This window comes from Protopterus annectens, chromosome 2.part2, assembly GCF_019279795.1.
Source record: "Protopterus annectens isolate FY-2018-M chromosome 2.part2, PAN1.0, whole genome shotgun sequence".
NCBI lineage: Eukaryota > Metazoa > Chordata > Ceratodontiformes > Protopteridae > Protopterus > Protopterus annectens.
The window spans coordinates 8,612,525-8,625,036 of record NC_056730.1 but is presented as its reverse complement, the minus strand read 5'-3'; the positions used below and the strand labels follow the sequence as shown (position 1 = coordinate 8,625,036).

Below are 12,512 nucleotides of genomic sequence, written 5' to 3'. Positions count from 1 at the left end.
TCTGTAATTTTCGATTTTTTCTAATTACAATATCATTTATAGTCACATAAATATGTGCAAAAACATTAAAATATTCATGCTGTTTTGATTCAAAAAGTAAGTCATCGTGTATGCTTTTATCTAACATTTTTATATTATCCATACATATTACCATCTTTCTACCATTGTCCTTGATTATAAGATTTAACGATTCACATCCTTGCTTGTTGAAAAGTTCCAGTAGTTCTTTATGCAAAAGTGAATCTCTTACCACACCAGTGGGATATTTCCAATATCTCAGTCCTTTTGGTATGCATTTAGTCCTGACACATTCCCTAAGGTAACTGTTCTCTGTTTGTAATTTTCGAAATTTTAAAGTATGTTCCTCAAAATCATTTAGTTGCTGATTTAAACTTCCTGGATTAAAGTTGTTAGCTCCCAAAGCACCATGAGGGCCCACACACCATTCCTTTCCTTCGTCGAGCCACTGTGTAAGCGTATGGCGTCCATTGTAGGCGTTCCTTGGCTCGGTGTCACTCCGTGCATCGGAAGATGCAAGTTCCTGTTGTTAGGTGAATTTTCAACAGTGATTCGCCCTCTCTGTGCTCTCTCTGTGCAGGGGTGATGCCACAGGAACCAGGACGGCTAGCCATCATTATCACAAAAAGTCACTTGTTGACATAATTTTTCTACGAGGGTAGTGAGGTTGCTGACAGTCATATTCAGAGTGCCCAGCGATCTGGCTAACTCTGCAACAGTTGGATCGGGTGTGTCTCCTGACTCCATAGTCCCAAACACAAAACAAAAAAACACAGTCCAAACCACAAATATCCGCCAAAAAAGATGATAGCAGCCAGGAAAGTCCACCACAAAGTTTTATTCAAGTTCCAAATACAAAATTAAGCACTTTCATTTCCCAATCAAAACTTCATCAGAATAAAGTGCAAATGCAACCTCACCTGTATTTATAACCGCCCAAATTCAATGACATCATATCCTAAACTAATTTGACTACTTAAAATGTCATTCCATTCAAATGACACTACAGCCCATTTGTATTTACATGTGACCAAGGAATATGTCGGAATACATGTTATACATTAAGTAAATAAATTATATACTGCAAAATAACTTTAAAGTTTTCCATTAAAATACTAAATGCATACATTTACCAAAGTGAAAAGGAGAATTTTCGTGATAACGATGGCTGTGCGAGTGGGGGACAAAATATAGGACAGGACGATAGCCTTCCAGGTTCCTGTGGCATCACCCCTGCACAGAGAGGGCGAATCACTGTTGAAAATTCACCTAACAACAGGAACTTGCATCTTCTGATGCACGGAGTGACACCGAGCCAAGGGAACACCTACAATGGACGCCATACGCTTACACAGTGGCTGGAAGAAGGAAAGGAATGGTGTGTGGGCCCTCATGGTGCTTCGGGAGCTAACAACTTTAATCCAGGAAGTTTAAATCAGCAACTAAAAGATTTTGAGGAACATACTTTAAAATTTCGAAAATTACAAACAGAGAACAGTTACCTTAGGGAATGCGTCAGGACTGAACACATACTAAAAGGACTGAGATATTGGAAATATCCCACTGGTGTGGTAAGAGATTCACTTTTACATAAAGAACTACTGGAACTTTTCAACAAGCAAGGATGTGAATCGTTAAATCTTATAATCAAGGACAATGATAGAAAGATGGTAATATGTATGGATAATATAAAAAAGTTAGATAAAAGCATACACAATGACTTATTTTTTTAATCAAAACAGCATGAATATTTTAATGTTTTTGCACCTATTGATGTGACTATAAATTATATTGTAATTAGAAAAAATCGAAAATTACAGAAGGATGAAAAGGATTATAAGGAAAATAGGGCATTCCTCCCACCCCCTTTGGGACAGAATAGTTACATAAGTGATGTTGGTTTTGATTGTGACACAGGTAGGGTTTCTGATGAACAACAGAGGACTGACAATGGGAATGACTATAACAATAATTCTTTAAACCCTTTAGAATACCCCCCCCTCCTGAGGAGGTCCGAGCGACTGATGAATCAGAGGAGGGAGGAGGGAGGAGAACCCTGGGTCTTACAACAACAACAATTTTCACCCAACTTACAACAGCAAGTGGTACAACTGGGGGAAATGGAGGGGGAAGGGAGTATACAAGAAATTTTAATAGAAGAATATACACCCAACATTATTACTAACACACATAGTGACTTCAAAATCTACAATTATAGTGGTTTGGACATAGATATCAAGGTGGCAGAAATATTTGAGAAGGGGTTGTCTTTTGTGCCCAGCAAGGATGCTGTTATAGATGAAGTATTAATCAACTTAAAACTTTTTACTAGGAAAATCAACTTTGGTGTGTGCCAGGGTATTACACAGCATCACTAGGATTCCACAAGGGGCCAGGGTATTACACAGCGTCACTAGTATTCCATAAGGTGCCAGGGTATTGCACAGCATCACTAGGATTCCACAAGGTGCCAGGGTATTACACCACAGCAGTAAGATTCCAGAAGATGCCAGGGTACTTCAACACAGCAGTAGGATTTCACATGGTCCCAGTGTATTACAGCAGCAGGATTCCATAAGATGCCAGAGTATTATATCACATTACTAGGGTTCCACAAGGTGCTGGGGTATTACACCACATCAGTAGGATGTTACAAGGTGCAGGGATATTATACCACAGCAGTAGGATTTCACAAGGTCCTGGAATATTACACCACAGTACTAGGATTCCACAAGGGGCTAGGGTATTGTACCACAACAGTAGGATTCCACAAGGTGTATTAGACTGCAGCACTAGGATTCCACAATGTGGCAGGGTATTACACCATAGTAGTAGGATTCCAGAAGATGCCAGGGTGTTACACCACAGCAGTAGGATTTTACATGGTACCAGTGTATTACCTCACAGCAGGAGGATTCCACAAGATGCCAGAGCATTACTCCAAACTACTAGGATTCCACATGGTGCTGGGATATTACACCCCAACAGATGGATTCCACAAGGTGTAGGGATATTATACCACAGCAGTCGGATTTCCCAAGGTGCTGGAGTATTACACTACAGTACTAGGATTCCACAAGGTGCTAGAGTATTATACCACAGCAGTAGGATACCACAAGGTGCCAGGATATTATGTCACAGCTAGTACACTAGAGCACTAGGAGTCCACAAAGTGGCAGGGTATAACACAACAGCACTAGGATTCCACAAGGTGCTGGTTTATTTCACCACAGCACTAGGATTCCGCCAGGTGCTGAATATTACATCACATCAGTAGGATTCCACAAGGTTGCCGGGTATTACACTGTGGCAGTATGATTCCATAAGGTGCCAGGGTATTACGTCACAGCAGTAGGACTCCACAAGGTGCCAAGGTATTACACCACAGCACTAGGATTCCACAAGGTGCTGGAGTGTCACACCACAGCAGTACGATTCCACAAGGTGGCAGGGTATTACACTGCAGTACCAGGATTCCATAAACTACCAGGGTATTACACTGGAGCAGCAGGATTCTTTAAGGAGCCAGAGTATTGCACCACACCAGGCGGATTCCACATGGTTCCAGCGTATTACACTACAGCACAGAGATTCCACAAGGCACTGGGGTATTACACCACAGCACTAGGATTCCACAATGTGCCAGGGTATTACAACACAACAGTAGGATTCCAGAAGATTCCAGGGTGTTACACCACAGCAGTAGGATTTTACACGGTCCCAGTGTATTACCTCACAGCAGGAGGATTCCACAAGATACCAGAGCATTACTCCACACTACTAGGATTCCACATGGTGCTGGGGTATTACACCCCAACAGATGGATTCCACAAGGTGTAGGGATATTATACCACAGCAGTCGGATTTCACAAGGTGCTGGAGTATTACACTACAGTACTAGGATTCCACAAGGTGCTGGAGTATTATACCACAGCAGTAGGATACCACAAGGTGCCAGGATATTACGTCACAGCAGTACACTAGAGCACTAGGAGTCCACAAAGTGACAGGGTATAACACAACAACACTAGGATTCCACAAGGTGCTGGGGTATTTCACCACAGCACTAGGATTCCGCCAGGTGCTGCGTATTACATCACGTCAGTAGGATTCCACAAGGTTGCCAGGTATTACACTGTGGCAGTATGATTCCATAAGGTGCCAGGGTATTACTTCACAGCAGTAGGACTCCACAAGGTGCCGAGATATTACACCACAGCACTAGGATTCCACAAGGTGCTGGAGTGTTACACCACAGCAGTAGGATTCCACAAGGTGGCAGGGTATTACACTGCAGTACCAGGGTTCCATAAGCTGGCAGGATATTACACGGAAGCAGCAGGATTCTTTAAGGAACCAGAGTATTGCACCACACCACGTGGATTCCACTCAGTTCCACGGTATTACACTACAGCACAGGGATTCCACAAGGTACTGGGGTATTACACCACAGTAGTAGGATTCCACAAGGTGCAGGGATATTATACCACAGCAGTAGGTTTTCACAAGGTGCTGGAGTATTACACCACAGTACTATGATTCACAAGGTGCTAGGGTATTATACCACAGCAGTGGGACTCCACAAGGTGCCAGGGTATTACACCACAGCACTAGGATTCCATAAAGTGGCAGGGTATAACACAACCATGCTATGATTCCAAAAGGTGCTGGGATATTTCACTAAAGCACTAGGATTCCACAAGGTGACAAGGTATTACACCACATTCCACAAGGTGCTGGGGTGTTACACCACAGCAGTAAGATTCCACAAGGTCTCAGAGTACTGCATCACATCACTAGGATTCCACAAGGTGCCAGGGTATTAGACTGCAGCACTAGGATTCCACAATGTGCCAGGGTATTACAACACAGCAGTATGATTCCAGAAGATGCCATGGTATTACACCACAGCAGTAGGATTTCACACGGCCCCAGTGTATTACCTCACAGCACTAAGATTCCACCAGGTGATGGAGTATTACACCACAGCAGTAGGATTCCACAAGGTGCAGGGATATTATACCACAGCAGTAGGATTTCACAAGGTGCTGGAATATTACACCACAGTACTATGATTCCAAAAGGTGCTGGGGTATTTCACCACAACACTAGGATTCCACAAGGTGCCGGGTATTACATCACAGCAGTAGGATTCTACAAGGTGCCAGAGTATTACACTGTGGCAGTATGATTCCACAAGATGCCAGGGTATTACATCACAGCAGTAGGACTCCATAAGGTGCCGAGGTATTACACCACAGCACAAGGATTCCACATGGTGCTGAGGTGTTACACCACAGCAGTAGGAGTCCACAAGGTGCCAGAGTACTACACCACAGCAGTAGGATTCTACAAGGTGCCAGGGTATTACACCACAGCAGTAGGATTCCACAAGGTGCCAGTGTATTACACTGCATCAGTAGGATTCCACAAGGTGCTAGGGTATTACACAGCATCACTAGGATTCCACAAGGTGCCAGAGTATTACACCACAGCAGTAGGATTCCACATGGTGCCAGGGTATTACACCGCAGTAGTAGGATTTCACAAGGTGCCAGGACATTGCACCTCAGCAGTAGGATTCCACAAGGTGCCAGGGTATTACACCACAGTAGTAGGATTCCACAAGGTGCCAGGGCATTATACCTCAGCAGTAGGATTCCACAAGGTGCCAGGGCATTACACCTCAGCAGCAGGATTCCACAAAGTGCCAGGGTATTACACCACAGCAGTAAGGTTCAACAAGGTGCCAGGGCATTACACCATAGAAGTAGGATTCCACAAGGTGCCAAGATATTTGCAAGTAGCACCATGGTATTCATAAGTAAAAATAGAATTGGTTCATTTATAGAATTTAAATTTAATTTCACCCAAAACCTGGGAAAAACTGAAGGTGATTTCAAACAAAACTTTATCCAGCCAAACAAGGATTGCACTACTACTGTGCAATAAGAGTTTTTTTCAAAATTTGAAACCAGTTTAAAAGATAGAAGAGAAAGCAATTCCAAAGTCTGAATCCAGAGCTAGAATGCAATGCAAGAAAAGATATTGTATGCTAGCTAAGAAAAAAAAATAAGAAGGCAGGATAGGCCAATAGCAGTGACACAAGGCAATAATATCAGGGCCAGAAAACGTAATTATTCCTGCCACATCTGCCATGAATAGTGTTAAGAGCCATAGCAACATACATTCTCTGTACTTCTCTAATACCAGCAAAACCCCTTTTGAAATAAAAGGCTTAATAAGACTTTCATAGTCACCAAATTTTGTTAAATAAATGGATAAAAGTGAAAAAAAAACCTCCAAAGCAAACTTTGAGTCCAAATTGGCCACATCTACTAAAGATAATTATAAGGCCTTCTTCACATATGTCCGCAACCTCAAAGGAAGCACCCAGATCTGTTCAGAGCTGGTGGCCAAGGAAACCACATGTACAAATGTTGTAGATATAGCAAACTTGCTGGTGGACAGATTCAGTGAAAACTTTACCCCTTTGTCCCCCCCATGAGTATATCAGGACATCTCCAGTACCTGCCCCCTTCCCCTTATATCTAGGAAACAGGTCATCACTGCTCCCTCAAAGGCAAAAAAATACAGTCTCCATGGGACCCAATAACGTCTCAGGCTGCATCCTATGTGAACTCAGGCTGGAACTTGCAGCACCATTAGGCTCCCTATTCAACCAAAGTCTGAGTATTGGCTTCGCCCCAGCTAAGTGGAGGTCAGCCACTGTCATCCCTTTACACAATCTCTTTTCACTGATCCAGGAAATTGTAGACCCATCAGCCTAACTAGCCTGATCTGCAAGGCCGTGGAACGGATTATCATGGACCTCATTAACAAGGACATTGGCAACCTCCAAACACTTGATCCCACACAGTTTGGCTCCATCAACAGGAGGTCATGTCTGCTAAATATGGTCGACTTCTTTGAGACAGTCACCAAAGCCATGGAGGAGGGGAAGATAGTGCACACTGCCTACCTTGACCTGGCCAAAGCCTTTAACACTATTTCCCAAGCGGACATCAACTATGCATCAATCCATTTGTTACCAGATGGGTAGCAAACAGGCTCACTGACAGAACCCACTTAGTCAAAATAGGGGAAGCCACCTCAAGCAGTAGACACGTAACAAATGGTGTACCCCAAGGTTCGGTCTTGGAGCCTCTGTTATTTGGGATATACATTTCAGAGGTACAGGCCAAAGCCAATGGGCTATGGCTGACCAAGTTTGCAGATGACTGCAAGCTGGGTGCTGTCATCAGTTCTTCTAGTGATGTGGACATCCTCCAAGAGGGTCTCACTCAGACAAATAACAGGTACCAGAAACATGGCCTCAAGCTGAATACCAAAACATGCATTATCATCCCCTTTGGGTAGAGTGACATCCACACAAATGATCACATTAATAGCAATGTCCTAAGCACACAATCAGTTGTGAGGGATTTAGGCATCCAGGTTGATAGCAGCCTGACTTTTGACCACCATGTTGCTTCTGTTGTATGGAAAGCCTTCTACATGGCCCACCTCATAAATAAGGGTATCTCATCCAAGGACAAGGAGGTGATAACATCCCTGTATTCTTCCCTTATAAGGGCCATTATTGAGTACAATGCCCCTTTCGGCAATTTACCTTGCAAAACACATGCAGCCACTGGAAAGACCACAGAGGTTCTTCACCATGAGAATCCAGGGCCTCAAACATCTACCATACACAGATAGGCTGAAAGTCCTATCCCTCTACTCAGTTTCATACAGACTCCTCAGAGGTGACTTCTGTCTGGCATACAAGATGATCACGGACCCCACCTTGATGGGACTGCTGCATATCCACAAGTCAAGCTCCACTTGAGTAACCCACATGCTTGGCCTCAACCTGGTCTGTGACATCAACAAGACTTGTTGGCAGGACAGATCTGTGTCCCAGGGACTCCCCCATCTATGTAATAGATTCCCTCTCCACATCAAGCAGAGTACCTCTTTACCCCTTTTTAAGTGCCACCTGGATAACTGGATGGGAAACAGAAAATATACCCCTGGGATTCCACCTGTGTCCCTGCTACACAGGAGCATCTGGTGCTGATTTGTCTAAACATGGGTTAAAGTCTTGGCTAGGCTTATAAGAGCCTCAAGGCCAAGAGCTTAGTAACCTCCTATGATCCTATGATGCCACACTTCAAGAAAGACAGAGGACTGGATGCATGAACACCTACACTAAGTGTACACCATTCTGAGTGAATAGACAACACAAGCATAACTCCCACCTTCTTCCTCCTAATTTTAGTTTTAAGCTACGGTGGTGCAGGGGTAGCATTGTTGCCTCACAGCAAGAGGTTCTCCCATTCGATTCTCAGCTGGAGCGCCTTCTGTGTGGAGTCTGCATGTTCTCCCTGCAGTCGAGTGACGTTCGAAAGACATGTGTGAATGGGTGTGCCTTCGTTGAAGGTTGGGCGTTGGGCTGGCACCTCGGCACCATAAAAATCTACTGCCAATCATTAGCAGACCGGAGTTCCACTGTGGCGACCCCTAACCGGGAAAAGCCGAAAGAAGAAGAACAACAACTGATTCGCTTGCAGTCTTAAATATCGAGGGGGATTCATAAAGGTTAGCACAAAAAGTAGACAACATGTACAATTAGTATAATCTTTCTGAGTTAATAGACAGCAGAAAAAAATGGGGTAGGGATGTTCTTGAATACAGATCATGTACACTTAGTGTAGCTGTTCATGAATCCGTCCTTGAGTTTTGTAATTATGTGGTTTGCATTTGGCTGAATATAAATAAGAAGCATCTGTACAGACATGGCAGTTACTACAGAGGACTAAAACTAAGACTTTTAATGAGCTTGTTTTGTGCCAAGGGTACTGGGTTTGAATCTTTCCATCTTAATATTCCCACTGTATCACTGTGAGCAAGCCATTTAACCAGTCAGTGCTTGGAAACAATTTACAATTTAGGCTACACCTCTTAATGTTCTCTTGGACTGCATGCATAGCAACTACCTATGAGCACTTGTGGAGAAATATGGCTAGAATGTGCCAATTCCAAAGCAGTACTGACATCTCTCATAGATTTACTTCCTAGAATGGTGACATTCTGAATTAGGGGAAAAAACGCTCCTTGCTTCCTCAGTAATATACTGATCTGGCATTACCTTCTTTTTCCTGACATAGAACCATTGCCATTCACTGCAGTACTCCTATTTCTATACTGATCTGGCATTACCTTCTTTTCCCTGACATAGAGCCATTGCCATTCACTGCAGTACTCCTATTTCTATACTGATCTGGCATTACCTTCTTTTCCCTGACATAGAACCATTGCCATTCACTGCAGTACTCCTATTTCACACAATGGAACAGATCGGAGACATTGATATGTCCTGTAACTGCTGCTAATTAATCAGTCTTAGATAATGAAGCACATCTTGAGCACAGCAGTGTAGTGTGTTATTAAAAATACTAAATTATTAAGCACCCTATTCAAGTTTCTCTCTAATAAAAGTTTTAACTTGTATTTCTTACTTGCAGATTGTAACTTTTCTGGTAGCAGACGTAATCCGTAATGTAAAATACATTGACATTCATTCTCTGATTTGGCTAACTAGTGCAATGTCAATGATTTTTGTGCCATAATTTATGGCTTCTTTGCCTTTCACCACCATTGTGTTCCACATTCATCTAACTGGGTAATGCTTAGAGACTGTGGCTTTCTTAATAATTTGCTGTAATCTAGCAACAGCAAAACTAAGAAACTATAGTTTTTATGCAACTAAACGTACCCCTAACCCACACTCACACGACTTAAAATAGAAAGGTGCTCAATGTCCGATAGAATGATGTAACAAAGGTTACATTTTAATATATTTTCAGACTACATCTACACTGTAATTTGTACTGTAGCACCAACATGTGAATCAACAATCTACCCCCCCAAAATTAAAAGAAATACATCTGGAACAAAGTTTATCTGACAATGCATCACAGTAAAGCTGATCTCACCTTTCCATATTTTTGAAAATATTGCACTTATTGTCTTTAGCTGTCAGCTGGAATGCCAGGGCTGCATGATGGCTTTCTAGCACGGCAGTGTCATTGTATAGAATGGCCAGTTCACTTCCTGCATTGCATAAGAATGAGTTGGTCCTTCCTGGGTGGTCCACGTCATGTACTGTAGCAGCAATTAAAGAAGCTACTTCATCTAACTGGTCCAAGCACCCCTGCATGATCATAAATCAGAAAACAGAAAACCATTATCAGATGCATTTCGCAATCTAGTACACTGTAGACAATCATATGTTCAAGGTATGCAGTTTTTTCATCTCACCAATTCCATTTATTGACTTAAAATTCTAAAGGATTTTTGAAAGAGATGAAGTCATTCCTGCATAAATAACACAAGTAAAATTACTAAAACGACCTACAGATTTTTTTTTACTTTTCTGTTTATTTATTTTTTATTGTGATCAAATATCAATGGTAGATACTGAAAGAATAATCATATTTACAAAATCAGTCATGCAAACTAAATTATGAATCACTTCAAAGATTATTAACCAAAATAACACCTTTTTCAGTAGGACAACAGCAACAAAGCTTTGATCACAATACCTTACATACCAAGTAAGGAAACAAAAGTAAAACTTAAAATTAGGAAAAAAAAAAAAAGGATCAGAATCAGAACACAGAGGTAAGCAGAAATCTGGAGGATATCAAGCAATTACAACTCAGAAGTTTATGCCTGTTCAGATGGTACTCAAGCTAAATGCTTTTGTTAAATATTTACTATAAAAGATAAGCCCTCATAGTGGGATGGCTAAACTAATGAGCTGCCAGCTAAATTCCTTATCTGCTAACTGAACTCTAGCAGCCACATTCATTCTTTGTTTAACGAGATGCAGTTTGGCACATTGCTACAAATGTATATTTGTGTACTACCTTACAGGAAATAGGATGGGGGTGGGGGAAAGTTATAACATTTTCACTTTTTTCTTTTCTTTTTTGTAGTAATCAAATATTAATGATATAGTAGCCAAAGGCAAAGTTAGAGGAACTGTTTGTGCCTCTTTGAAGTTGGAAAACTTTCAAGTATTAATATGTTTCTAAAGTGTTATGTTGGAAACATAGAATGTTTGTTTGTGTCTTTTGGCTTTTCCTGGTTAGGGGTCGCCACAGCGGAACTCTGGTCTGCTAATGATTGGTAGTGGATTTTTACGTACCAGGTTACCAGCCCTGACGCACAACCTTCAACGAAGGCACGCCCCATTCATGTATGCCTCCACACAGAAGACGCTCTAGCTGAGGATCGAAAGGGACAACGTCTTGCTATGAGGCGACAACGCTATTGTAGCACCACCACCGCAGAGATGTTGGAAACATAGAATGATATATAAAATTAACTTTTCTCACTCACACTTCAAATTAAAAATTACTGTTGTCCAAAAAAGTAGAATGATGGGATGACACCAGGATCTCAGCATAAAACGAACAGTCTTTTATTTTAAAACCACGTAAGCACTTGTCAGTGACATCTGAAGAAGCAGCAAGAGCCGTGAAAGCGCTTATGTTGTTTTAACATAAAAGACTGTTCGTTTTATGCTGACAGCCTGGTGTCATCTCATCATTCTACTTTTTTGGACTGCTTTACTCTGATTTATTTGTTTGGTGAGACGTTTACACAGCACAGGTTGGTTATTATGTCCTGTTAAAAATTACTGTTATTTTAAAATTCTTAAACATTAGTAGTGCCATTGGTTATTGGACAGTTTACAAAAAATCAGACTCTCAAAAACATATCGGGCTGAATTCATTAAGGTACTGGAAAGAAAGTGTACAGGAAAGGGTTGTACCACAGCATGTGCAGAGAAATGTACATGTTGCTGCACCTTTTTGCTATTTAGCAAGCACCCTTGCACAGTATTGCATGGTCCTCCAATACAAAGATGTGCAGAACCATACAGGCCTGGCCTGTGCCTGTGCTGATTGCTAATAAATCATTTTGGGTGGAGAGATGTATGCTAATTAGCCATGTGCTCTCTCCACGGAACTGCATCCAGAAGGCATTTACATGACTGAGCAGTTCATGAAAGTGCTTGGCCCTGTAGATCAGCATTGCCATCCCCATTGTGTCATGTTCAACTGACAAACACAAAGATGGTGGGGGTGGAAATCACTAAACATCAGGAATTCAACTTTAAAGTATGGTACCGGCATCAGTGTTAGTATGGGTATATGGGGTGGGGGTACATTCCATCTCCTCAGAATAAATGCTATAATGGCAACAGTGTTGCTAGAGGGATTGGAGTGGAGGGATACATTAGACACCAGGGAATACTCCTCAAAGTGCCATATACCAGCACCAATATTAGTATTGGGCACAGGTGGTGAGGGGATACACCAGACAGCAATCAAAATTCTGTAAAGTACCCTAAGGTACAGAACAACATAACAGGGAAAGGGGACAGCCCTGGGCACACTCTAAAGTGCAGTAATGAC

General features: G+C 42.0%; 1 protein-coding gene across 4 annotated transcripts in view; it reads right to left on the bottom strand.

Annotated features, from left to right (window-relative positions):
• The window catches only part of PDE8B (phosphodiesterase 8B), a 2,824,882-nt gene that overhangs the window by 132,683 nt on the left and 2,679,687 nt on the right, over positions 1 to 12,512 (bottom strand). For all 4 annotated transcript variants that reach the window (XM_044063695.1, XM_044063696.1, XM_044063693.1 and 1 more), the window contains one exon: positions 10,020 to 10,237. In XM_044063695.1, the coding sequence (XP_043919630.1) occupies positions 10,020 to 10,237 (218 nt within the window). The remainder of the gene's footprint in view (positions 1 to 10,019; positions 10,238 to 12,512) is intronic.